Source organism: Callospermophilus lateralis, chromosome 13, assembly GCF_048772815.1.
Source record: "Callospermophilus lateralis isolate mCalLat2 chromosome 13, mCalLat2.hap1, whole genome shotgun sequence".
Classification (NCBI taxonomy): domain Eukaryota; kingdom Metazoa; phylum Chordata; class Mammalia; order Rodentia; family Sciuridae; genus Callospermophilus; species Callospermophilus lateralis.
Window position 1 is genome coordinate 24,098,220 of NC_135317.1, and position 27,414 is coordinate 24,125,633.

Below are 27,414 nucleotides of genomic sequence, written 5' to 3' on the forward strand. Positions count from 1 at the left end.
AGATGGGGATCTGAGATGGTCTGCCTGGCATGGAGTGGTCACTGAAGACCGGAAGTGGGAGAAAAACACCGAGGGGGAAACACAGGAAAGAGGAGAAGAAGCTATAGAGGGGCAAGCAAATATGGAAGAGGGGCCACAGGAAAATGCTGTGTCAGGGAGCCCGCGCAGGCCAGGTCAGAGACAGCATCCTTCCTGTAGAAAAACCAGCAGGAATAAGAACCACAGGCCTGGAAAGAGGACAGCTTTGGAGGAAGGGAGGCAGTCGAGGTGTGAGGCCAGAGCCTCGGGTGGGTGGTGGTGATGGAGAGGTGATATGGCAGAATGCTGCTTCAGGGAATCTCACGGGAAGCGGAAGAGAGAGACGGTGATGGTAATTTTTGACTTATCTGGATCTCTTAGCACTGCGTGTGTTTTGATTTCTGAATTTTTAAACATCGAGTCAATGCTAGCTACATTTTGAAGATCAACATGACAGAAACAAGTTCTTGGGGGGGGTGGCAAATAGGGAATTAAACTATTAAAGAAGCATCTTTCTTTATTTATTCCATTTTTACACATCTACCTCTTTGTCATCAAGTCACAACAGTTTATCAAAATATACAAACAGCACAAATACTTTAAAATGTATAGTTAGGATTCTAATAAAATGATATCGACTACTGCAAATCGCATGCATGGGTTGTTTATCTTGAATGAGGCCTAAAGAGAGGCTTGTCCTCAAATCACCAGTGATGGCATAGGAGGGACTGGTGACCTTTTCTTTTAGAAAAATCATGCACTTCATTTCTTTTCTTGTCGTGGTGTGAGGATGGTGATGAATGACAGCACTGGTCCTGCAATCACCCGAGAATGACAGACAGGAGTAAAATGATACTATCTTTGTTGGACTCTGAACTTAATTTCTACGTTGACAAGACAACCAGCGTAGGTGTTCTAATTAGTGAGCCTTCCCTATCCGGTCACACAAGCTCTTTCCATTTTCCTCTTTCCTGTGAATTTTATGGCTAATCAGAATGAATGGATTTGTGAATCTCAAGTTCAAGCTACGTTTATTGTGAAGAATCCCATGAGAACCTATGCAGGGTTCCCCCACCAAACCATTTACCGTTCCGCAGGTACGCGTAGCATGAAATGGGTTAGTGGTTACTAGTCTGCGGCTAAGTGAGATCCACAACTAGGCTAGGTGATGGCTGTTTTGGTCTTTGTACTACTTTGCTCCTTAATTCGTGGAACATTTCATTGATCAGCAGTTGACGCCCAAGGGAAGAACCGTAATTTAGAGAAGTATTAGGTTTCAAATCTTTCACAGTGTAGAGAGCCATTTTTCAAGTAAATAGCTAGGGTTAGTAATGACCTAACTTCCAGGGCAGCTGTGAAAGATGCCAGGAGATAGAACAGGACTTTGTCATTAGTGAAGTAGAGTTGGTTTCTGCTACAGATAAAATGTCACGTGAGGTGCTAAAAGGGCTCACTCAGCCTTTATTGTCGAGTGTTTCTTTCCTTTTCCTTCTTGAAGAAGGGGCCCAAGAGGTGTTGCTGGAACCGGGGACAGGAAGAAGATGAATTCCCTCGAGGCTCTGCAGAGGCGGGGTTCATGAGATGAGCCCCTCCATCCCTGGGTTAACGAAGGAAAAGTTCCTAAACATATTCTGGTCCATGCTGTTGATCAGGGCTCTATCAGCAAACGACAGGTGGGGTTTCTCATTCAAGAATTCTTTGTCGAAATTGCTACAGTCGTAGGGTGATTTCTGGGTCAGCGTTGGAGGGGGAGAAAAAGGGAAAAGGAAAATCAGTGGCTACATTCATGATCTCATCTTTGGTCGTCAAGGCTATCACCTGTGTCTGACAAAGCTGGCATCTGCGGAAATGCTAAACCCAAAGGAAACTTGCGGGTTATCATGCAGGGCTGGCAATGAACGGCACTGTGATGCTGAGTCATCAGTTTTTTAGTAATATCATGAAATCCACATAGCGTGGCTCCACGGTGTTCATTCAATAGGATCTAATGCTCCTCCTTCAGAATCTCTGTGAAGGAAGACCGGCCACCTTTGAAAAAGTGGTGAGCCCACATTTGATCTCTGTCCTTTATCTGGGACAGAGGTGAGGTGGTGGCCGGGGAGGGGGCAAGGGAAGGAGGAAGGAAGGAACCTGGTAGGTTATATATTCCTGTTCTTTTATCCGAATCCTTTGCTATTGTTGGTTCCTCTGCCTGTGTTAATTTTATTGTCTTCTAGAGACTTCTACAGACTGGGATAAGCGCCTTTGGGATCATTATTGGTTCTCATGACTGGAAAAAGAGGTGGGGCCAGTACTGCCTATTGATGAATACTGATCGACCTGCAGTACATTTCAGCTTTCAAAGATGAGATTAGCCATTCTCAAAAGAAGGTCACATGAGCAAAATCAAGGTCAGGCCTCCCACCCTCAAGGGGCTGTGGGATGGTGAGGTCCAGAGCTTGCTGCCCTTGTCTACAAATAGCTGCTCAGACCCTAGGCCAGGGAAGTGCCTTCCTACCAGCAGAACTGAGAATTGTCCTATGGATCAAGCCCAGATCAAACATCTGATTTTTATATGGCAAATATCAAGTTAATGCTAATCTGCAGTAGAAGGTCAGGCAGGAAGTCAGCTGTTCCCGTGGCCAAAATCAGGCAAAAACTCACCTTATCATAAGTAAATGGTCAACTGTGTATTGGATGTGATATACTAGTCAGAGGGTGAGAGGTCCGGCTGGTGGGCATCCCCAGTGCCTGAGACATATGCTAAGAACAACTCTTCTGACCCTGGGGATGAGGCACATGGCTTCCTCCAGCCATTCACTGTCATGGTAACAGCTATGACTGTTTCCTGGGTGAAACCCACAAGCCTGTGCTATTTCAGCAGCCATGGCAGAGATAGTCCATGCCCAGTCAAGTAATTATGATCCTGTTCCCAGCAATCACCAGCAATAGTTAAAGCTTTAAAGCTGGCAAACTCACCACTTACTACTTACTTTAAAAAATTACTTAAAAATTACTAAAACTGTGATAAAATATATATAAGATGAAATTTGCCTTTTAACCTTTTTTTTTGTGTGTGTGTGTGCAGTGCTGGGTATTGAACTCAGGGCCTCCCACATGATAGAAAAGCGCTCTACACTTAGCTGTAGCCCCGGCCTTTTATCTTTATTTTTTTTAATTTTGAGACAGGGTCTTGCTAAATTGTTGAGGGGCTCGCTAAGTTGCAGAGGCTGGCCTCAAACTTGTGATCCTTCTGCCTCAGCCTCCTGAGTAGCTGGAATTAAAGGTATACTCCACCACTTCTGGTCCATTACTTCAGAGTACAGTTGAGTGGCAGTAAGCACATTCGCATCATTGTGTAACCATTACCCTCCATCTCCAGAACTTTTTCACCTTGACTGTGGTTCATTTTTATTTCTACTTTATGGTGCTCATCTTATTGTAAGCCAGGTTGCTCTGCCTTTTCTGAGGTAGGTAAGTGACTTTCACTAGTGCAAAAGCACACGGGAAGTCAGAGATCTATTTTTTTCTAAACACTGATTTACTTTTTCTTTCTTCAGCTGAAGAACATCTAATGATTGCCACTAGATACTGTAGCTCTGTGAGCACATTACAGATGGTAGCTAAACTTGAATGGAAAAATGGCTCCAACATTCCTCACGTAGAATGCAGATTTAGGGACAAGTTTGGACCACTCAGCCTGTGACCACTAAGTATGTACACAGCACCTGCCAGAAGCCCCTCTCATCTGACAGCCACCCCTCAAAATACATATCCCATCCAGACACACTCTGAAGTTCATTCTTCATGCAGGGACATTTTGACTATAGAGGTTAAATTTTGCAAGCCAGATCAGTGCCATGGTGCACATCTATAATCCCAGCTACCTGGAGGCTGGGACAGGAGGGTTGCAAGTTGGAGGCCAGCCTAGAAATTTTGTGAAACTCTGTCTCAAACATAAACATAAAAAGGGCCGGGGTATAGCTCAGTGACAAATACCCCTGGATTCAGCTCCCAGGGAGTTAGCCTGTCTGGAAGCAGAAAATTCTTCCCCAGAGGGTGGGCTGGGGAGGTGTAAGGACTGGGCAGAACTTGAAGCAGCCTGTGAGGATGGGAGAGTGGTGGACAATCGTCCCACAGCTGAGTCCTCACCACTTTGGGCCTGAAAGGTGGGTCAATCTTCTTTCTCTCAAGTTCCTCCCAGTTGATCTCCCGAAACATAGGATGCTGGCGGATGTCGCCCTTGACTCCCAGCCTCTTTTCCGGTTCTCTCACAAAGAGCTGAAAAGGAGCAGAGAACAGGCAGCTTACTTACTGCTCAAGAGATGAACCACTTCGCACCAGGTGGAGCTGGACCTGTTAGTGGACAGCCTCCTGCCTGTCTAGCCTTCTTTACCCTATGACTCAGGTCCAACTGGCCCTGACACTCTCCCTGGATGAGACTTCCTGAACACTCTGGAGTTCCGACACTCAAAGCCTTTACTCTGTGACCCCCGTTCTAGTCTCAGGTCAGCTTCACCAGGTGTTATTGATGGGATCTTCGGCAAATCACAGAATTCAATAAATTGAGCCAAGTGCTCAACTCACAGGGCTATTCTGAGGATTAAATAAAATAACCATTTGCATATACACAGAGGCACGCACACATACATACAAACACATGTGAACACACACATGAACACATATGCACAACCATACATACATGCACACACACACATGCACATGCATGCTCACACATACATTTGTGCGCTCAAACTCCTGACCTGTAAGACCCAACAGCAAAGAGTAAGTGATTATTTGTTGTTTGATTGGCTCTCAGTGGAGTATGATTTCTTACAAAGCTGCCTTCTTAGGGTCCCCGCACTGTGGGCCTTGGGGGTCATATGAACTAGTCCCACATGGTCAGCCTGAAACTCTGCAAGGCACCTGAGTGTAGAGAACCACCCTGACTCCTCCAGCCTGCTGGGGCAGTGACATCTCATTCAACGTTCTCCTATAGTCACCTAAGAGATGCTTATGTGTCTTCTTGCACTGTCCTTTCTCCATTGCTGGGCGTTTGGAGTAGTCCCTTTTCCAAGTTTTATTTTCCACTGTGCTGGGTATTATACCCAGGGCTCTGCACATGCCAGTCAAGTGCTGTGCTACTGAGCCACACCCCCAGCCCTCCTGTACTCTTGGATCAGCTTTTGTTTCTCAGGTGACCCCTGGTCATAGACATCCCAAGGAAACTTTGGATCTTTCAACCAGGCCCATGGTGGAACACAGTGACTTTCCTGGGTGTTTGACAAAGACTTGCCTCCCTCTTTTGCTTTTGTGGCTTACAAGAACAGCATTTGTATGTTCTAAAATGCTGTTTCACCTTTGTTATCTACTGCTCGAAAGTCTTCAGAGGATCTGTTCTACCAAAACCATAAAGATCAAACAACATCCTGTAGCAAGTGAGGTTTTTTTTTCTTTTTTTCTTTTTTTTTTTTAAAAGCAGGAGAATCTCTTGTAAATTTCCCAGCATGGTGTGCATGCAGCCATCTAGCACATCCACCTGGTAAAGTCCTCCTTGGCCCCTCTGCCTCTTGCCTCTTGCCTCTTTGTTGTGGGGGGACCACTGAGGATTCTGTGGAAACCTGGATTTCTACAGCAGCTAAGGAGAAAACATCTGTGCCATGCAAAGAACACTGGGCTGTTTACCCAAGAGATTTACTACCCACGTGGCACTGGGTGCATGTTTTGAGTCTCAGTGTCCTTGTGTGAGTCAGCTTTTTATTTCTGTAACAAAATAGTTGAGAGAACCAACTTAAAAAGAGAAAAGGTTTGCTTTGGTGCATGGTGCATTGAAACCTTCAGAGGTTTCACTGTGTGCATGATCGGCCCTGATGCTTTTGGGCCTGTTTTCAGGCAGCATGTCCTGGTGGGAAACCATGGTGGGGCAGAGCTGGTCACTTTGTGGCACCCAGGAAACAGAGAGGAAGAGGAAGGGCTGGAGTCCCATAGTCCCCTTCAAGGACATATGCTGATGACCTAAGCCCTCTCACTAGGCTCTACCTTTTTAAGGTTTTCACCATCTCTCAACAGCTGTAAGCCAGGGACTAAGCCATTGGTACATGGGCCTTTTGCAAGACATTTAAGATACAAACCTTAGTGGTCCTCATCTGTAAACAAGGACTAATCAAGGTCATTTCTAGAGTTCGAACATCCACGAGGCCCAGGCAACATTTGGGGCTTATGATGGATAATGTCACTCATCCCCATGGCTGTCCTTGAGAGTCAGGCTCTGTGCTAGATGCCTCAGCTACATCATCCTGACTTGATTTATTTGTTTTAATTGTACGTAATTATGGGGTACAATGTGATATGTTGATATACATCATGGAATGACTGAACCAAACTAACAAACATATCCATCACCTCACAGACTTAAACCTTCGTGTGTGATAAGAACATTAAACTCCGTGCTCTTCAAATTTCCATTACACTGAACACTACTGTTAACTCCAGTCACAGTGCTGTCCAATAGATCTTCAGTATTTATTTCTCCTGTTTAAATGGAATTTCATGCCCTTGTCCTGATTTTAAAAACAAGTTCAACAAGCAGATACTGCATTGTTATCCCAGTTGTCATTTGAGGAAACTGAGGCTCAGAGTAGCTAAGTCACTGGCTCAAGATGACACATCTAGTCAGTGGCAGGCTCTCAATGATCGGCAGCCTCTTTCCTATATTTAGTGTTAGGTGGTCTCTCTGCTGAATGCCCCAGACCATCTCCCACTACAGAAATTCTCACCTGCATCTCCCCCCAACGTTCCAAGACTGTTTTCTATTGGTCTGTAACATCTGGAAAGCAGACTATTCTATTTCTTTCAAAGTCTAGCTGAGTGCCATGCACAAAGTAGATGTTCAGCAAATGTTGGCTGCCTAAATGAATATCCTGTCTTTCCATGTAGTCTAGCTGCTGTTCTTCTGTTAACCCCCTGCTTTCTCTTTTTAGCCTCCTTTACAGAAAAGGCACCAAGTTCACAGTGGCGTATATTTTCCTGTGGACTCCAAAGCTAAACTCAACAGATGGTGATATTTTCAGAAACAGAGGGAATAAGTGACATGCCCTGTTTCTCCTTCCTGGAAATGATCCTAGTAAATGACCTCCACCACTTAAGGATATTTTGATGAAACAGGAGTAGATAGAAGGTTTAAGTGCGTCAAGAATGGGCCCCCAACTAGCTGATGTTATAATAAAATGCTTTCAAAATCAAGTTAGAAGTAGCTCCCCTGGGCCAGGTGTGTACCACACTAGGTTTTCCATTCGATTTCCTTTTTTTGGCAAACATGTGGCATTTGTACTAAGAAAACTGTGACAAAGAGATTTCTGAGCTTGGTTTATGTACCTGTGAACTGTCCAAAGTGTACTTCAAAAAGTAAAATGGATAATGAGAAGATCATGTGATCTACAGCTTCAAAGTCCAATATTTTTTCTAGTTTTGCACAGAATAGTGAATTATCATTTTTTTTTCTGCCTGAAGCAAATTGACCTGCCTACAGTCTTGAGGATGACCATTCCTGAGGAGGTCAAGGTTACTGGCTCCAGGGAAATAAAGTTCGTGAAGAAAGATTTGTCATTGCCCTTAAAAGCTGTCAGAAGGGTGGTTTACATTGATAGGAAACAGCACACTCTAGCATGAATGGTCAGGATGTAGCTGGAGCTTGTTTAAATCTGTTTGACAGCCTGGGCAAGGAAGCAAGCAGTTCCTAGCTGCTGAGGAGGGCCACCATCGGCTGGGACAGGTCGTACCTGGAATCCACCCTCTGTTCAGTCCCTCCTTAGATACGTCTATTGAAAGGGAAACATTTCTGTTCAAGATCATTAGTTTTTCATCATTTTCAAACAAATGGACAGGACATCCTGCATGAATAAATGGGGAGGAAAAGATTTTTCTTTGGCAGTAATCAGCTGGACCGCAGTGTCCCCCACCCCCGGGAATTCTTGATGGATCACAGCTGCTCTTGACATGAAATTTGTTCAGTGCTCTACATGCCCCCATGTGTTCAGAGGGGTAAGGGATACAGCCTGACGCCGATGCTTATAACGGAAGTCACAGAAGGCTGATTTGTTCAGCTTTTCCAGAGGACCCATGACTTCTAGGTTTTACAACATCACGCAGAAGTTCTTGGAGGAAATTTCTGAGAAATGGTGTTACCTTTGACTTTTGCAGACAAAGGGCCTGAGAATGTGGGGGTTGTTAGGTCAAAGCAGCTGAGAGGTAGAGACAGAACGGGAAGCCAGTCACTGGCAGCAAATTGCATGACGGAAACTAAGTTTTAATCAGCCCAACTTCTGGAATATGGGCATGAGAAAGGACATGGGATTTTTACTAACTCATGTGGGAAATAGTAAGCTTAGACTCTTTCATATGGCTTTAAACCTCTTGTGCCTACTAGTCTATCTTCTTTATTCTCACTTGTCTTGGCTTCTGTTCAATTCATCAAATTTATTTCTTACTCTCATTGCAAATCTTTTTTTTGCCACTGACACTACTCTGTACATGTTGAATTTGTGTGTGTGTGTGTGTGTGTGTGTGTGTGTGTGTTTGCATGGCATTTACCCTTATGTTTACTTTTGCTTTTAAGCTTTTAATTTTGAAATAATTACAGATTCATGGCACATTGGAAAGCTTGTACAGAGATGTCTCGTGTGTCTTTGGCCAGTCTTCTGCAATGGCTATGTTTCACATAATGGTAACATAATAACAAAGCCAGGAGCTGGCGTTGGAATGATGTGTGTGTCTAGGACATTTTGTCACATGTGTGGATCTGGGCCACCACCTTGACATAATGTCAATGATGTTATGTAATTGGACTCATAGAATACATGACTTTTGAGATTGACTTCTTGCCCTTGAGATCCATTTAGGTCATTTGAGGTATCGATATTTTCTCCTTGTATTGCTCAGTGGGTTTCTGGGCACATGAATATTCCCCTTTTCTCCCCAACAGGAAGCAATCTTTTCCTTCTTCCTAGTCTTTCTCACTTGGGAAATTGCCACTCCTAGCTTCCTCCCGCAGTTACCTCTGGTTGTCTCCACCTGGCAGGGGTCCCACCTCCACTCTCCATCTTTGCCTGAAGCTATCTCAGATCCTGAGGTCCCTGGGTTTGGGAGGCATAGTGGGAAAGCTGGCTTTCTGGGGGCATCGGCAGGTGTTAGGGGGTTGCAACAGGCTCCAGGCATCCATTCCTTGACTTGCCTGAAGACAGCCTCTGTGTCTGAAGGTGCCCTTGGCCCTCAGAACAGGCCTGGTCTTCATCCAGGGACTTTATTGGTCCAGGCTTCTCAGTGCAGCTTCATGCCAGCAACTGAGTTATGTCCCCTCAAAATTCACACATTGATGCCCTAACTCCCAATAGGTTGTAGATGGGGACTTTAGGTTAGTGATTAGGGTTAAATGAGGTCATGAGGGTGAAGCCCTGATCAAAGAGGATTAATGTCCTTATGAGAAAAAGACAGCAGAGTGCTCATACTTGCTGTCTCTTCCTCACCATGTGAAGACCCAGCAAGAAGAGAGCCATCACCAGGAAGAACCCACCAGGTGGGACCTTCATCTTGGACCTGGACTTCAGTCCCCAGAATTGTGAGAAATAAAGGTGTGTGGTTTAAGCCACTTAGTTTGTCTTGTTATAGCAGCTGGGGCTGACACATACACTTTACACTGCGTTTTTCACAGAACCAAGTGTAAAGAAAAAGCAGAAATTACAGCTGGCTTTAAATGTGCCTTTAAGCAAAACTGAGTCCTTTAAAGTATTGAAGTCCTTCATAAGAACAAGAATAAACTCACTGTAGGAATTGTAATAATATTTAAACTAGCTTTACATAAAGTGAAACTGTTTATGTTCAAATCCCACTAGCTTATTTTTACCTTTGTCATCTTTTTTTTTTATTGGATAATTTTGAAATTAGCTTTCATTTACACGTGTTTTGTTTAGTTATTAAAAGTGAATTTAATTGGCTGTTCAGGGAGTTTCCTTTATTTATTGCTTGCTTGGCTCACAGAAAGTGAAAGTGGAATGGAACAGCCCTTGGTTTTTAAATACCTCGTTCCATTAACCTGGGGCTGAGGATCCTGTGAGAGCTTTGTCTCTCAGAGTCAAGATCTCCATTCCCAGGTAGAGCCCTGGAGTACCCTCAAAGTTTCTACTACCTTAGGCAAGTTGTCTCTTGTGTTAAGAGGTGGAAGTGTAATCCCTTGACATTTAATTCCAATTCTTCAAGAGAAGAAAGGAGACTAGTGAAAAAAGATGGGAATATTCTTCAAAATTGTGATTTAATACCCAGTGATAGCTTCCAATGTTGAAGGATCTTGTTCCTTTCCCCATTTTTACTATAACCAGAACAAGGTTAAAAATTATTTGTCTAAATGATCTTTTTTAACCAGCTGACACAGGAGAGTCTAGAAAGCAAACAATGTTTTTTTTTTTCCAAATACCTATATTCTGGGTCCACTTCTTTTAGATTTGCTGGCCTCTTGGCCACATGGATGGGTCTCTGATCCAAACATTTGCAGGAAGAGCACAGTAAATGTAGGCTTATCGTATTCATGTGTGTTGGCATGTTGTATTGCCGTATTCATTTTCATATTTTACCACTTGTTAAAACTCACATGTTATGGATGGTGTTTTATATCCTCAAAAAAGGAAAACTGGCATTATATCCAGTATTCTACCTATATGACCCTTAATGATGGCTCCCAGGTGTTCTTAGTTCCTTCGTTGGTTTGCCTTGGGGCTCCTCAGTCATGGCTGTGGTTCTCAGAGTGCAGTGTCCATCTATACTACTTTACACAGATTTCTAATGTATCTTGGGTTATCATGGATGGGGTTCTGATTTCTGCTTGGATGGTAGCTTCTGGATTTGCTGCTAGGATGGCGGTAGCCTGGCCTCCCAGAGCTTGTTAGAGTGAGGGATACATGGATGTTTCCAGTGCACAACGGGTAGGGCATGTGAGGGGTGAGCTGGTCTGCATGCATTTTAGACACTTCTTGAGACCACTGCTGGGTGGATGACAGATAGAGAGGAAGCATATTGCCTAATAGTTTTGATGTAATACCTAGTCCAGGGTCTGGAACTGAACAGCCTGTATTTCAAAGGTTTTAGCCAAAAATGTCCCCAAGCATTAGTATTTCCATAGAATCTACTAGAAGGCCTCACAAAGTCTCAGCTTGAACCATCGGTGGGTTTGGAGTGTGAAGCTGGCGGCCATGTGAGAACTGTCTCTTCTCCTTGCCCTTCCGTCCTCACTTGGTTTCTACCTGGTGTGGTCTGAAGCACACTCAGTGGGAGAGGAAGAGAACAAGGACACAGTCAACCACACACAACTATCAGCCATCTCCAAAGGTGAGCAGCGCCGGCCGTGAACTCCAACCAGTGGAAAGGGAGCAGAAGTCTGAGCTTTCGTGTTAAGATGGACATGATCACTAAGGTCTTGATCAGGATAGTTTCAGTTTCTCATCTGAAACAGTGTTTCATGACCTATGAGTGACAATAGGTTCATCTTTTACCTGAGCGCGAGCAGAAGTGTCATGTCAAGGTTTAAACCAGGGTCAGGGAAGATAAATTGGACTCAAGACTTTGCATATGAGAAACAAAAGATTAAGTTTTAAGCTGCAAAGGGTGATCATTAAATGAACCAACTATATCCAAGTAATAGCATTCAAGAGTCATGGAACAGTTTTGGAGGCATTTTTTTTTTCATAAATGATGCACAAGAGGGTTTGTCTCAAACTCCTTTTTGGAGCCTCAGCTGAAACAGATAATGGTGGGTATACCATTTAAATCTAGTTCAATACAGTTGGTATTTGCTCTGTCACATGAAGATCGGAATCTAGAAAGGAGTGGGAATATTGAGCAGAGAATCTACCACTAATCTTATGAAAACCTTCTTGACCACATTTCTTACCTTCACTAAAAGGTCCTTGGCCTCCTTCTCGAGCCATCGTGGGTAAAAGGGATTGTCCATGCGGATGGAGTGGAACAGCTCTTCCTCATCTTGCCCATGGAAAGGGGACTGGCCAATCAACATTTCATATAGGAGAACCCCAAAGGACCACCAGTCCACCGAATGGTTGTACCTCTGACCCAGCAAGATCTGTGTGGCCAAAAGGCAGAGACATAATTAATAGATGACGCTGGTGACTGATGATACTTCCAACTCCTCCAGGGCACTCAGTAAATGGTGGTTGGTGAAGATAATATGTGGTCTCAACACAGCCCACTCTGAACACTATCTCTAGATAGCTGATGATGGAGAGAAATGAATGCACAATGCCAAGATTTTTGAGTAAACACTGTAGAGTTTCAACTTCTGTTTTCCCTCTGGCTTTAAGAGAAAATGCTGAACCATGTTCTTAGCTTTCATAGTCCCATGTGTGACATGAAGACCTGGGTGGCAGACAGTGGACCCTATAAAGCTAGCACGCATCTAAGTGCTCCAGTGCCTCCGGCATGAATATTGGAACCAAGTCCATGTGCTTCACTGGCCTGCATCCCTGCACAAAGTCTTTGTGGTAATTAAGCATCCAGAGACATGAGCTGACCAACTCTTTGTCCCCAAAGCCTAGCTAATCATGACTGGTCAACTCAGGAGTCATGGTATAGTCATTATGAGGCAGAATTGAATTGTGTGGCTGTCATGGGAGAATAACCAAGGATGACAACTGTTCATATGGAGAAATCAGACATTCGGATTTCTCAGATCTACATATGGCTTGATGGCAGGCTCGGTCTATCTGCTAGGGAAGAAGTTTCAAGTCTGGAATCCCAACTAAATTTTGTCTTTTAAAATTCTATTTTATCACTGATTCATTTTCCAGGAAAAAAAGACGTTGAGTGTTGACCTTTAAACAACTTCCTTGTTTACTGTCGGAAGGTATGGAGTATGCAAGCCACACACTGAACATGCATCCTCAGTTCAAATTTGCCCTAAATCAGAGACCAAGTTCACATGCAATTTCCAAGACTCACCACAAGAGGGAGCCAAATCAATCAGAAACTGCTCGGAGCAACGCATTGTAAACAACTTCATTTTGGCCATTCTAATGAAAAGAAATTTGGAGGACAGGAGATGGCTGTGGTGGAAAGCAAACCTACTAGACTTGGATGTTTGCAAAAAAAAAAAAAAAAAAAAAAATAATAATAATAATAAGTCTTATGTTAGGAGGAAGAAGCAAAATGCAAAGCCACATAGGGAATGGAATGTCAGCTGAAGGAACACACGGCAGATGTTTCATACATTGTGTCCCTGGAAGGACGAGATGTCATCCCCAGAGGAAACAGCTTGGGGAAGTGTTGTTTCTTGTTTGAGATCGCTCAGTTAGTTGAAAGCTCTCTTCTGAGTTCTGGTCTTGGGGAATTCACTGCCTGATTCTCTTTTCATATTTGATGTGGTCTCTGGTGTCTGCTCTGCCCAGCCTGGTAGTGCTCACGCTTCTCCACTGGTGAAGAGACTGTGGTCAAGCAGCACCTGCTAGAGAGGCTTATTTCCTAGCTCTGTCTTACTGTAGTCTCTTCTTTTGTCCTTCTCCTTTCCCTTCCTTCTCTTTACTCCAAGAATTCAGCCTTAAAGGCATAACTCTAAGCCTGAGAAACCAGAACAATACCATAATGCCTTCCATGTCATGACAGGGTCTCTCTTTCTCCCCTCTGGTGAGCCATTCCTACAGTTCCTTCAGCCACGGAGCTGGTGACCAAGGTCTGCATAGATGTGCCTATTGGGGCAAGTGCTATTCTGATGCTAAGTGACCTCCCAGGGACCATGTTGTTTAGTTTCCAAGCCATCTCTCCTTTCTCCTAGGAGCTGCTTCTGTGTGCTAAAAATCCCACATGGCTGACAAGCTAGTGTGTAGTAGAAAATAGGATGTTTCCCTGCTTTACTGCATCCCTATTTTTGTCAAAATGAGCTGGGGGTCTCCAATTATAAACATTAGACCCTCCTGCAGTGGGATGTCAGGAGGAACAGTGGAGATTTGGAGAGGAGCACTGGGTCTCAAGAGACACAGGCTGCAGGAAGCACCGTTTACTTTTTAGATATTGTTCTTGACACTGCTCTGAAATGCACGTATTTCTGTGATCCAAATTCTCCTGAAAGGAGAGATCAGTGTCTGCTAGATGGCTCCATGGCCTTTGTCTCACCTCTCGTCTGGTTGGCTTTCTGAGAACTATAGAGCCATCTCTACTTCAATCGGGGAGGAAATCCGAGACTCAAAGACCCAGCACAAGGCAGCATGTACTTAGAACTGCAATAGGTGGTGGGTGAGATGAGGAAGAACCACCTGCCTTGATTTGTTTAGCTTTGGAAGGGAAGAGGGCAATGGGTGAATGAGCGAGACAGAGAAAAACTTCACAAAGTAGATGGCATGCCAGTGGGGTCCCCCCAAATGGGAGGACTTTGCTGGGTACAGGAAAGGAGACTGTAAAGGTGGGAATCCAATGCAATTTAGACCTGGGCATTTGGTGTGACCTTGGTGTGGCCACTTATTCAGAAAACAGCTGATGGGTGCCTGCTTGAGATGCAGGGAGGTGACTTGGGACACAGTGGGTACATCATGGTCCCTGATGGGGAAATACTCAGTGCAATATTGGTCAACTGAAGACTTCTATGCCCTGGCAACACCAAGAAGGAGACAACAGACTATTCCAGAAGGCAGCGCTGTGTTTAGGGAGAACACAGCCAGAGGTGGGGGATGACCATGACCAAGGAGAAGGATATAATAACAGAGGTGGAGTAGGTGGCCAAGTCAGGGAAGGTGCACATATCCATGGGACTGAACATTTCATCAGGATTTGGGGTTGTACTCAGCTGATAGTGGGGATTTCTTGAAGATTGTAAAGCACTGGGGTAGCAGGTTTGCACATGACATGGGCAACTCTGGACTTGGTCGAGCAGTGGCTTCAAAGTGGTACATGCCTTCAGAGTGACCAGGTCATATCATGAGACATGGGAAGAAAGTTAGAACTTGTATTTATTTTAGAATAATTTTTAAAATCTAAAATGAGAAAGGAGTTAGGCTTTAAGAAGATTTACTTTGCAGAGTGACCTAGCACCCTCACTTCATTGGAACAGTGATCTGGTATCCTGAGGGGAGGGTGGGAGACCTCATCTCAGCAGCAGCCTGGCAGTCGCTTGGCTCATTCATTGACTTTCCATGAATCCTAGAGTGTTACCATTTTGGCTTCTGTTGTTAACTTAACTAATTTTCACAACATGACACGTCTTTAAAAAGTTATCTGCAAAGAGGCTTGGATTGAAGGTAATACAGTAATAATAAGGCAAACATAACATTTGAGTTTAAAAAAATACTGAAATAAATAATGCAATCATTAGCAGAAAGTAAGAAAATGGCAGCACTGATGTCTCTCTTACTCCCTGTATGAGATCTTTGTCAGCTACACGTGAGGAAGCTAGAAACAAGGAGGACCTCATTAGTTATGTTTTAGCCTACAAGAGGTGGGCTTAAAAAATTGTGAATGTATCAAAAGCATTGCTTTGAATTATGGACTTGTATCCACTATTGTCAGCAATGATCCTTGCCTTAAGTACATATTATAAAGTCTGTTTCATATTGTACCTCTGTGAAGTATCTTTTCAGTTATTGTAGACATGAAAACCAAGAACTGGAATAAATGAATCAGAACTTTCAATCCTAGAGTTCTGAGGTGTCAAACCAAGATTTAAAAAGTTATTTAATCTAATATTAATGAAGCATACACGATTTTGTGCTAGTAATAAGTAGAATAAAAGCTAGTTGTTTAATACTATTTTTAGCTCATCTTCAATGTGATTATAGGCCTTTTGAGGCACGTGTTACAACATACAATCTGTATTAGTGGGAATGTGACTCATATAGATACATACACAGATTTTGGGGGTGCTCTTTTAACTGCTGAGAGAATATCATCAAAAAATTTAAAGATATTTAAGGAGGATATATGGGTATTGGTGGGAATGAGTGGATGGAGGGATGGATGGGATGGGTGTGGATGGAGGAAAGTCACATGAGAGGGCTTTGCTGGGATCCAGGGCAAGAGATGCTGATGTCCTAGACTGGGGGAGCCCCAGTAAAAATGGGGGGGTAGACTAAAGGACTTTGGGGACTAAATTAAAGGACTTCCTTTTGAAGATAGAGAAGAAATCAAGGGAGAATGTTAATTCAGTCAGAATGTTGAGGTAGTGGACAGCCAGGGGAGGTTCAATTTTAGGAGGTCTTGAAGTTTGCTTGGACCTGGAGGTTAAGGAAGAAGGAGAAAACTTGGGGAATTCTAGTTCTCTATCTAGGCAACCAGATGGATGACATGTGGTTCACCAAGAATGGAGAAAAAAGGGAAAGGGAACAGGTGGAGGAGGGGAGGAAGAAGCAGAAGAGACAAGTGAGTTTGGGAACTGTATATCTGAAGGTAGTCGGAGAACTCAGGCAGGAACGTGGACATGTGGGTCTGAGCAAGAAGTTGGGGCTGGACATATTGATTCTGGAGCCAAAAGCATAGTCATGGAGAATTTATAGTAGGTAGAGCTGAGAACTGAGCATGGGGCCATGGGGAGGGGAGCATGCTTGAAAATTAGAGAGGGGCTGCGGATGTAGTTCAGTCATTATTATCCAAAGTACATGTATGAAGACACAAATTGGTGTGAATATACTGTGTATACAACCAGAGATATGAAAAATTGTGCTCTATAAATGTAATAAGAATTGTGATGCATTCCACTGTCATATGTAAATAAAAAAATAATTAAAAAAAAAAAGAAAATTAGAGAGAGTGAAGTTGGGGGGAGAGAGAGAGAAAGAAAGAGGAAGAGAAAGAGAGGGAGAGAGAGGGAGGAAGGGGAGGGGGTGGGGGAGGGAGGGAGGAAGAGAGAGAGAAGCGGCTAAATTCTAAAAGAGGCAGGCAGAAACAGAATCAGGAAGGAAGGGTTGCCAAGGAAAGGAAATAGCGCGGGGCATTTGTGGACAGGAATGAGTAAGAGCAAGGTAAACGTAATGTGACATCCTAAGTGGAGAGGAAGGAAACAGAGTCAGCTCACATGAGGTTGAGAGGGTGACAATGACGTGGTCTGAGCCCAGCGAATGTTGTACGATTCTTGCTAAGGGAATTCTGTAGTGGAACCGAACCTCCGCTCTGAGGTCTGCTTCCCTTGTGCCTTAATTAGCTTTGGCTTCACTTCAAGCTAGAAATGGTTTACTGCATCGATACCTGCATTTGTGCTAACCTGAAAGCAGCCCAGGTTTCTAATATCAGAAAGTTATTAAATCAATGAGCCGAGCTCTGTGAGCTCGACAATTCCTTGACAGTTGAAAGCCGTAATTTCTTGTGGAACAGAGGCCAACATTGCCTTTAAACAAGGTTAAGTTAAAATTAAATACCACATAAGCACAGTGCAAAACCACCCAGTTCTCAGACACTAGCTGCTACAGTTACTTTGGTAAAGATCAGGATTTGTCACTGAATTTGTTTCATCTGAGAAATCAAAGTGCTGACTGTCACTGACTTATTAGACGACCCTCCTGAATACCTGTCAATTAGGCCACTTACTTGTCTTCTTAAGGCTAGTGATTAGCAAGCCCTGCACGGGATCCTTGGGTATATAAAAGGGGAGATTGCCCAATCTGCCCAGGTGAGAAAATGGCACAGAACCACCTGTGCCTTCTACCAATGTCAACCTCCTGGTTTTGATGTTGTACCCTAACTGTGTGAAATGCACCCTTTGGGGGAAGCTGGGTGAAGGGTACCACTTTTGCAACCTCCTGTATACATTTAATTACTTTAAAATAATAAAAAAATAAATTTTAGAAAGTGAATAAGAAATAGCATCAGGTTTTCAAGCAAACATTCAGTGAGATGGAGAGAGAGTCAAAGATCTATAAAAGAGAGCAAAGAGGACAAGAACTGTGCTCTGGGAAGGATGGAATGGCAAGGCAGGTTCTAACCACCCTGGAGTGAAGAGCTGGGGTGATTCCATACAAAGAGGGAGAGAGATGGGGTTCAGTCGGATGGTAAGATGCCTTTTGAGCAAATACTGTTCCCGAGGGTGCTCAGATTATGATAGCAACTGTTGTTATTGCTTACTATAATTATTTTGGGGAGTGGGTGGGAGGAGGTTTAACTTTATCTCATTTAATGTCTACAATAGCATTGTGTCAGTGTTATACCCATTTTACATAAGAGAAAGTGGGATCTTGAGAATTCTAGCAATCTCTCTATTCTTACACAGTACCAGCATGGAAAATGCTATTTGGGTCTAGCAATTAAGCCCGTTTCCACCTGATTCTTGCCAGTGGCTCCTCTGACCAGTCTGAACAGAATGAACTTATTTTAAGGCTGGTGTGGGGTCAGAGCCATGACTGAAAGGGAGTGCTGGAGTCTTCAAGCCCTGGAGATGTCCTCATGAATGTAAGTTGCAGCCTTGGTAAGATCATAGGAGCAAACTATGTATGGCTACGTTTTAGCCAATAGTTTAAAAAAAAAAAAAAAATATATATATATATATATATATATATATATAAATAAAATCTTGAACCCAAATATGGGAAACCTTCTGATTTGAAGGGAGGAGGAAGCACTTGTCCTAGGTGTGCTGAGCTGGGGATAGGCAGGCGCAGGGCCTTCCAGGAGGCATGACCCTACCTCCGGGGCGATGTAGTCAGGGGTCCCGCAGAAAGTGTTGGTCTTTGCATCTCCCAGCATGTTCTCCTTGCACATCCCAAAATCTGCTATTTTGATATGCCCATCTTTGTCTAGCAGGATATTATCTAGCTTCAAGTCCCTGGAAAACAAAAGCAAAGCGAAACCACACTTGAATAGATAACAATTTTCTTAAAATAAAATGGTTGGTCCTGGGGGTTAGGTAGCTCATCTTGGCACAGCCAGAGAGGGGGCCAAAGAGGGGGTACAGGGGGAGCTTGGCTGATCCTCCCTCCCCTGGCTCACTGCTGGCTGCTCCTTGGTCCTCGGTTTTCTACTTGTGGCTTATGCTCAGGGCTTTCCCCACAGCCCCTGCTGTCCTGTCCAGCTGGCTTGGTACTGACCCTCCCTCTGACTTTTGTGTCCCCCATGCCCTGCTCAGCTCTGGTTCATCTCCAGAGCTCAATCCATGTTTCTTGTCTGCGGACTCCACAGGTGGTCGGTAAGTGTCCTGGCTTATCTCCCCAGTGCAGCACCCTTGACTTTTAAGAGGGCTTTCTAAATCAATGGACATGAAGAGACAGCTAAGAATGAAATGCCCTGGTGGGTGGTGGCTGAGGTGCTTGGAGTAGGGTGCTCTGCGACACGGTACACCATAAACTCGCCTTCACTTGTACACACTTGTATACACAGCGGGGCAGACAGGCCAGTTCCTCAAGGGAACAGTCATTGCTGCTGCTGTTTTTCCTTCTGGTTTACCAAGGAGTAGTGCTTCATGAAAGGGGACAGAACCCCCACCAGAGACTTTTGACGCCAGTGCCTTTTCGGTGGTGGTGGTGGTGGGGACAAAGCGGGAAAAGCCTTACAAAATGCTGTTTTTATGCCATTTTATACTATGGTTCTGTCTTTTTTTTTTTTTTTCTAATTATGTTATACTGCACCTAATTCCAAGTCCAGTTGAGGAAGGTTATTTCTTTTTTTTTTTTTTTTTTTTAAAGAGAGAGTGAGAGAGGGAGAGAGAGAGAATTTTAATATTTATTTTTTAGTTATCAGCGGACACAACATCTTTGCTTTGTACGTGGTGCTGAGGACCGAACCCGGGCCGCACGCATGCCAGGCGAGCGCGCTACCACTTGAGCCACATCCCCAGCCCCAAGGAAGGTTATTTCTAATGAAAAATTTTCTAGAACGAGAATCCCTCCAAACTAGAGTGTCATGTCCATAAATTTCTCTCTCGATAGAGTACTGGTATTCTCTAAAAATAGCCAATTCTGTTCTTCAATAAATGCAACAGATAATTTTTTTTTAAAATTAATGAACCAATGTACACCTCTTTGTGAATTTTACTCATTGGCGTCTCTAGCATTATCACACAGGTACCCAAGTATTTGAGAAGTGACATCAAGTTCTCTCTTGTCTTTCCTTCAACAAGTTCAGGGACCTTGTTCCTCACATGATGAGATTTTCAGACCCTTCCACCTCCAGATGTCTTGAATTTGTTTTATTCTTGAGAGGTGATGCTTGGACTGGAAACACCGTCCTGGTGGCTGATGTCACTGGTGCAGATTCTAAGGCACCACTGCCTCATGTCAGGACCCTCATGCTTTTTGCCTCAGTGGCCTAAGACGTTGTTCTGGTTGTTTCTGCAGCTTCCTCACACTAACAATTAATGTTTAGTTTATTATAAACTAAAACCTCCAGTACTTTTTTTCATGACATTATCCCAGTTACTTCCCATCCTCTACCTGCAAAATTGACCCTTTAAAGATGGTTCAGGTGTTACATTGACTTGCCATCAGTTGCTTTCAAGTTTTATCTTTTTTTTTTATCTTATCTAAGATTTTAGTTAATAGAATTTCATAAATTCTCGTTTGTCATATAACATCTAACTTCATTTCCGGTTTTGTTATTGTCTGGGAATTTCTGTACTTTCCGAGATCCACTGTCGTTAAGGTGAGGGGACGTGGCTGCGGGAGACTACAGCTGCTCTCAGTGGTTAGCTGACGTGACTTGGGAGAGAGCAGGAGTAGGTGCTCTTCTCATCTCTTAGGGGACCTCCTCTTGGAGGACTTGCCCAGCCTCCCTTATCAGAGATTTTGCTCCCAATTAAGTAACCCTGTCCCCTCTACCTCAGTGGATCAACTCGACTATTCATTTCCTGTTTCTGGATGTTGGAATTGCACTGATCTGTCTTGGTGAAGTGCCAGAAGAGAGAAAGAAGATACCCAGGGTTGCTTGTGGCACTTGCCCTTGCATGCCCTTGCCCTTGGAAAATGAGACTACTTTGTAAAAGAAGAGGAAAATGAAGTAGGTAGGCCAAGAGCAGTGATAGAAGCCACACAAATCCAAAGAGAAACCGAGAGAAGGGAGAATCTGCCTGGTGTCTGCTGAGTTTGCCTCCTCTGTTATGGTTTCCTAATGAGGCCTAGCTTTTGCTTAAGCAGAAGTCCCAGTGTTATTGCTTGTCCTAAATATTTATGTTTTCTGAAAGTTCCCTTCAATGTTTGTTTTGTCTGTTACCCTTGTAAAATGGGAAGCTTCTTTAGGATGGAAACATATTGCTTCTTTTGTAATTGAACCGGGCTCTGCTAACAGTACCGCATGCACCGGGCCCTCAATAATATTTGTGGAAAGAATTAATCCCCAAACAGTGATTATCAGTTGCAGTGAATGGCTCACTAAATGCTCCCCTTAATTGTTTCCCCCACCTTCTGTAAGAGCGAGTTAGCTAGAGAAACAGAGTGGATTGTGTCTGTTTTGGTAGAGTGGAGACTAGCAGGTATCCCCAGGGTTGATGTCTTCTACTGGGCCAGTTGGGTCATCTCCATTACCAGGGCATCTCCCACATTTTCTGTCTGACCGTGAGGCCTGAAGTCCATCTCACAGTAATGTCATTTCTGGTGTTCTGTCTCCTGAGCTCAAATGCTGTAACATTCTCATAATCAGGACTGAAGATGACTCAGTAAGTCCAGATCTTCTCATTAGAGAGTATTGGTGTTCTACCTCCTCAACTTACATTAGATTGAAATACACAATTTCACTGTGATTTGTGGATTATATTCCACTAATCCCAATTATGGGTTAGGCTTATTTTATGCTAAGAATTTCAGGTTTGTTATTTAATCCACATGCTCTGCCATATTGATACCATTTTGAGTTTCTGCTATATGAAACATGCACACCATTTGTAGCCAAGCACACATGTTCCCAGAAATTGGGCTGAAGGATGATTTGGGGTCATCTCTAGATATCCAGTTCTGGTGCTATCCATAGATCATAAGAATAATGATCTAAAATATTAGATATATCTAAAATTTGCATTGGATTTTCTTGTTTGCACATGCATCTTATCAGTTGATTTTCACAACACTCCATTTCTAATTATCATGATTTTTTTTTCACATTTTCCCTGATGAAAAAAACAAAGGTTCTTAGAGGTGGCGTGATGTATCCCAGACGGCATGGCCCTTCAGTGGGCTAGGACACAAATGCCTTCCCCGTCTTTTCTCACATCCAATTATCCCAAACTCACCTGGTTTTTCTCATCAAACTGGTTTAGCTAAAATATACAAGGATGTATTTTTAACTGGTCCTAAAAATAAATGTTCTCTGGGCCTCAGGCAAGGAAGAATAAGCTTCATGTCCAATTTTTAATGCATTCTCTAAAGTGGGACAGATGTTTTGGGGATTGTGTGAGAGAAGTTCATAGAAGCTTTGAGAGATTGCAAGTCAGAATGGAAAGGTCTAGAAAGGCTCCCTTGGAAAGCCGGGCCTCCATGGGGATGAGGAATGAGAGAGGAGAAGGCCAGCCAGACCCCCTGGGACCACTGGAGATGCCACAGAACTCAAAGGCCTAGAATGTTCTGAGGCATGTCAGGCTGCTGGCTCCTCACATTCACCCCACAGGACATCAGGACCTGGGATAGAACTGCAGAGCCCAAGGCCCTGGTTTGTCCCTGTGAGCATTTTTCTGCTCATGGAGCTGCCCCTCAGTGCATCAAGTGTAATAGAAACAAGTAAAAGCCTTTCATTCGGTTGTGCAGTGAGTACAAGCAGAGCTCTTCCACTCAGAGAGGTGGAGGGGGTCAACAGCGGCTTCCCAGTTTCAGCTTTATATGGCTAGTTCAGTCACTCTACTTTTGCTCCCTGAGTCTCTGATTTATCACATATAAAAAGGGGCTAACGATGCTCACTTGCTTGTCTCCTGTGACATCCGATGAGATAATCCATGAGAAAGCATTTGGAAGCGTCTTCAGGTGTATGGTTTGGATCCAGTTTTGTCAACAACAAAACATAACCTTAGATTTCCTCTCTGTTCTAACAACATTCTAAGGGTTGAGGCTCTGGAGTCTTCTCTTTCCATGTCTATGAATTTTTCAGGTCCTTGTTTTTACATTAACCCACTTCAGGGCCTGTGACTGACGGTTTGTAAGAGGCTTTCAGTTCCCAGCAGGTGGTGAAAGATGGCATCGCCACCTGGTTCTCTGCAGCTCATGCTCTCAATTCTTGCTTCTGCCCAATGTCGTTGCCTTTTGTTAAAGTTGGACAAATTTGTTTATTTTTCTTCTATTTGACCTTCTTATTTCTATTTCTGTGCCTTTTCTGCAGTCACTTTTTCCATGTGCAAAGCTTGTTCTCCTTTACAAAATCCTTTTTTCTCAGGTAGGGATTTTGGTTGGCAGACTCCACTGAGATCTAGAGAGGGCTTTCCTTCCCTTGGCACTTGCACTTTTAATTGGAATCAGATTCCCTTGCACTTTTAAAGAATGCACTTCTTGTTTTTTTTTTTTTTTTCATGCAATTCTACTTTTAGAAAATTGCAGGAAGTGGCTTCATTAGGTGTTTGGGGTTGGGACTTCTATACATTTTGTGTCACTACAATGCTTGACAAAGGGATTCGGTGGACCCTCAGTGACACCAGTTGTAGAGGTTGAATTCTGGGTCACACATACATGTCCTCACTTCCAAAACCCTGTGAATGTGACCTTGCTTAGGAAAAAAAAAAAAGGTCTTTGCAGTTATACTTAACGATCTTAAGATGATTTCATCCTGGATTGTCATGGGGTGGGGACTAATTCTGTCAAGTGTGGTTCTAAGAGACACACAGCGGAGAGATATACACAGAGAGAAGGCCATATGGAGAGGAAGGCAGAGATTGGAATGATGAGGCAATAAGCCAAGGAGTGCCTGCAGCCACCAGAGGCTGGAGGAGCAAGGAAGGGTCCTCCTCTAGACCTTTGGTAGGAACATGGTTCTGCCAACACCTTGATTTTGGACTTCTGGACTCTAGAACCTGAAAATAAGTCTCCATTTTCTTAAGCTACCAAATTTGTGGTAGTTTCTTAAGACAGTCTTTCAAGACCAATAGATCGGTTTTGTGAACAAGCTCATAAAAATCTTCACTGTTTGGTCAAATAAAGGAAGTTAATAGAATCCCCTCTTTTAATTCAGTTGCCAAATTAAAAGTTTAGATCAGCAAAATCACATACAAGCTGAAAGATTCCTTGAAGCAGGTTGATCTCAGTGTTAGTAGCATCAAAACTTCACTATGAACCATCTCTACATCCAGCTTGCTGCCTTCAACAATGGGGGTGGAACATGCAACCGATGGGCTAGCCTCATTAAATAGTCTTAACTATTTCATGATGCCTTTTCCAGGGACCTCCTACAACTTCATGTGCATACTAAATGAACACAATATTCTTATTCATGCCTGAGAAGACTCTCATGTGTGGACACAGCAAGGGCTCTGCATGTCAATTGTGACATTAGAGCTTAACTTAGACCCTGACTGGTCTTTTTGTTCATTAATTTACAAGATGGTGTGACCAGAAAAATACTATGATGAAGAGGAATAGATGCATAGGGGCACATGGGTTTTGAGTTTCATGAGGTGTTTTCTGGCTCTAAGATCTTTGGCTCTCTCTCCCTTCTAATTTTTCTAAATTTTCATCTATCCATCCATCCATCCATCCATCCATGATCTACTCAATACCTAGGTACAAGTATTACATTTTAGGTATATGGCAGGCATTATAAACACAAATTCAAAACACCCATTGGCAGGGCACAGTGGTGCATGCCTCCAATTCCAGAAGCTTGAGAGGCTGAGATAGGAGGATTGCAAGTTCAAGGCCAGACTCAGCAACTTAGTGAGACCCTGTCTCAAAATAAAAAATTAAAAAGGGCTAGGGATGTGCTCAGTGGTTAAGCATCCCTGGGTTCAATCCCCAGTATCAATCAATAAATAATAAACAAGCCAGCCTGTCAGCCATGGATCATAATCAAGGTTGTCAAATAATGTTCTTCTATTTCTCAATTTATTGAGCATTAAAAATGAAAGGATATAAATCAGCTTCTTAATTTGATCATTTTGAAGACAGATTAAAAAAATAGGTTCAAAGAGCGTGTTTAAGAAGTCTGACTTCCCAAACCTCCTCTAGGTCTTTAATTCTGTGATACTAAATACAGCAGCCCTCATGTGGGCATCCCCTGGAAAAGTGTGTGTGTGTGTGTGTGTGTGTGTGTGTGTGTGTGTGTATTTGTGGTGTTCCTCCTTCCTAACTACATTTTCCAGACAATGACAGCATGCTCAGTGAGCACCAAAGCCTCAATATCAACCATCTCTCTGTGAAGCCTGCTGTTCTCCACAATCCCAGTGGAGCACAATGGAGCATTTATTGGTGATTTCAGGTCATTATTGTGAGTCTGTCACAGAAGAGGTCCCTGTGCTGGTTTCCAGTAGCTCAGTCAGATCCTCATCAGTTTCTTCCCCCCGCCCCCTGCCCAATCTAGAGCGAGTTGGAAATTGGACAACTGTGCTTTTGAAGATATGTATGTTAAGTAAGTGTCAGCTATGTTTTGAGAAAAGAAGTGAGAAGATTGAAGTACAATAGCTTTCATCTAAGGACTTTGGCAGCAGCGGAGTATGAAATGGTTTTGCACAATGGAGGAATTTTGGATTCAGGAAAGAGGACAGGGAAGTGTTCTGCACAATTCTCCGGGGTGTAGGATGGCAGGTTCTGTGTGAGAGTTCTGGAAAGAATGTCCTTCCCTGATCTCATAAGCATTGGTAGGTGACACAAAAGCAAATGTGAACCAGAACAGGTGGTGACAAGAAAACCAGTGAGGGAGAAGATAAGATACTGGAGAGAAATCAGAGTAGTAGAAGGAAATCAGAGAGGGGGGTGAAAGGGAGGAGAAGAGTAAGGGCCACAATAAAGGACAGAATAAGGCTAGGACCTTCTTGTGTGGAGCCTGGAATTTCTCATTAGCTGGTTGTTGGCAGATCATCCATGTGTTCTGGGTGGAGAATTTCTAATACAAAGGCACACTCCCCAGCCACGGCATAGCACCCAAGGGCAAAGATTAAATGAACGGGGCCAGGAAATTGGATAGCTTAGTATTTGTTTCCATAAAGCACAATTTACCTATAGACGATTCCTTTGGAATGAAGGAACTGCAGACCAAGGATGATTTCAGCAGCATAAAACCTGAGGGAAAGAGAGCATAGGTTAAATGTCAATGTACTGACAGAACACAGCCAGCCCCCAACCTAGTCTGGTACCTATGTGCAGACAGTCCTTGACTAAATGGTAGACGCCCATAATATTGCTTAATCCTAACAAGGAAGATGTCATCCATTCTACACTTTGGAAATCCAGGACTCATGATCTGTTAGCAGCATCAGCCTGAGGAGTATGAACCAGAGCTGGTGTCTTAAATTTGCCTGGCTTCCATCTGCAACTTGTTCTTTTATTTTAAACTGCAATGATCATGCCGCCATTTTTTTGCTAATAGAACATATACAAACACTCAGTGTCATAGTGTATGATAATACAAAAATAATTTTCTCCTTAATTTTAAAACTGGGCTTGGAGCCCAATGGCTGGCTGTCTACAGGGCCTTTCCCAACAGACCTGGCTGGTTTGCTTTCATATTGACAATGTTGAGCCTGGGCAAGAAACATAGCCTGAGAGGTGGAAAGAGGATATTAGAAGATGCAAGTTGATAAGTTACTCTGTATCTAACTGGTGGCAGACTTAAAGGAAATGAGTTTACACTTCTCTAGTGAGATTAAGCACAGATATGAGGAAGAGCTTCAGGAAGTGAGACTTTCTGGGTCTTGTGGAGCAAAAGTGTCCCTCCTGGAAGACATTTAGGGCAAAACAGATCAGCAGTATGTGCCCCGGCCAGTTTCGTGCATTACAGAGCTGGAGAGGACGGTGGACTGAGTGGATTGATTCTAACACACAAAAAATGCCCAGTGATGTTACTGCTGCAGAGATCTGATAAAACTATCTGTGGGGACTCTGCGGAGGGTTCCTGGAGGCAACAAGAGTGGCAAAGTGCTTCCTGCTAGATTTGACAAAACAGCCATCACTCCTGCCAGGAGTTTTGCAGGAACTGGTGCATCAAGCCTCTCTTTCAGCCCAGTTCACCCTAAACCACTCTGAGTGTTCAGGTGGAGGTGGGTGATAGATAATTGGGTATCAAGCAAAGAACGTCAGCAAAGAAAGCTGACACATATCTATTATTTAGAAATGAGCCCAACGGCACAGTTTACTTTTGCTTGAATGTCATAGTGTGTTTACCATGCAGGAAGTAGGACCCATGGGGGCTTGGTGCAGGCAGGTGCTGTGGAACTTAGTCCCACCAGGTAAACACACCTGCTCCATCTTACTTGCATCTAGAGCTGTTTAACGCCAAAGAAGGGGAGAGTTTATTCTCAGGTAGAGTTAAATGCTTCTTCTAGTTTCTTCCTTC

General features: G+C 43.5%; 1 protein-coding gene across 2 annotated transcripts in view; it reads right to left on the bottom strand.

Moving 5' to 3' along the window:
• Positions 1–538: 538 nt before the first annotated feature.
• Prkcq (protein kinase C theta) overlaps positions 539–27,414 on the bottom strand; it is a 116,199-nt gene continuing 89,323 nt past the window's right edge. For both annotated transcript variants that reach the window (XM_076872817.1, XM_076872816.1), the window contains exons 14-18: positions 26,079–26,141; positions 18,652–18,790; positions 11,933–12,121; positions 4,150–4,278; positions 539–1,748 (exon numbers count right to left, since the gene is read on the bottom strand). In XM_076872817.1, coding sequence (XP_076728932.1) covers positions 1,593–1,748; positions 4,150–4,278; positions 11,933–12,121; positions 18,652–18,790; positions 26,079–26,141 — 676 coding nt within the window. In that variant the 3' untranslated portion in view covers positions 539–1,592. The remainder of the gene's footprint in view (positions 1,749–4,149; positions 4,279–11,932; positions 12,122–18,651; positions 18,791–26,078; positions 26,142–27,414) is intronic.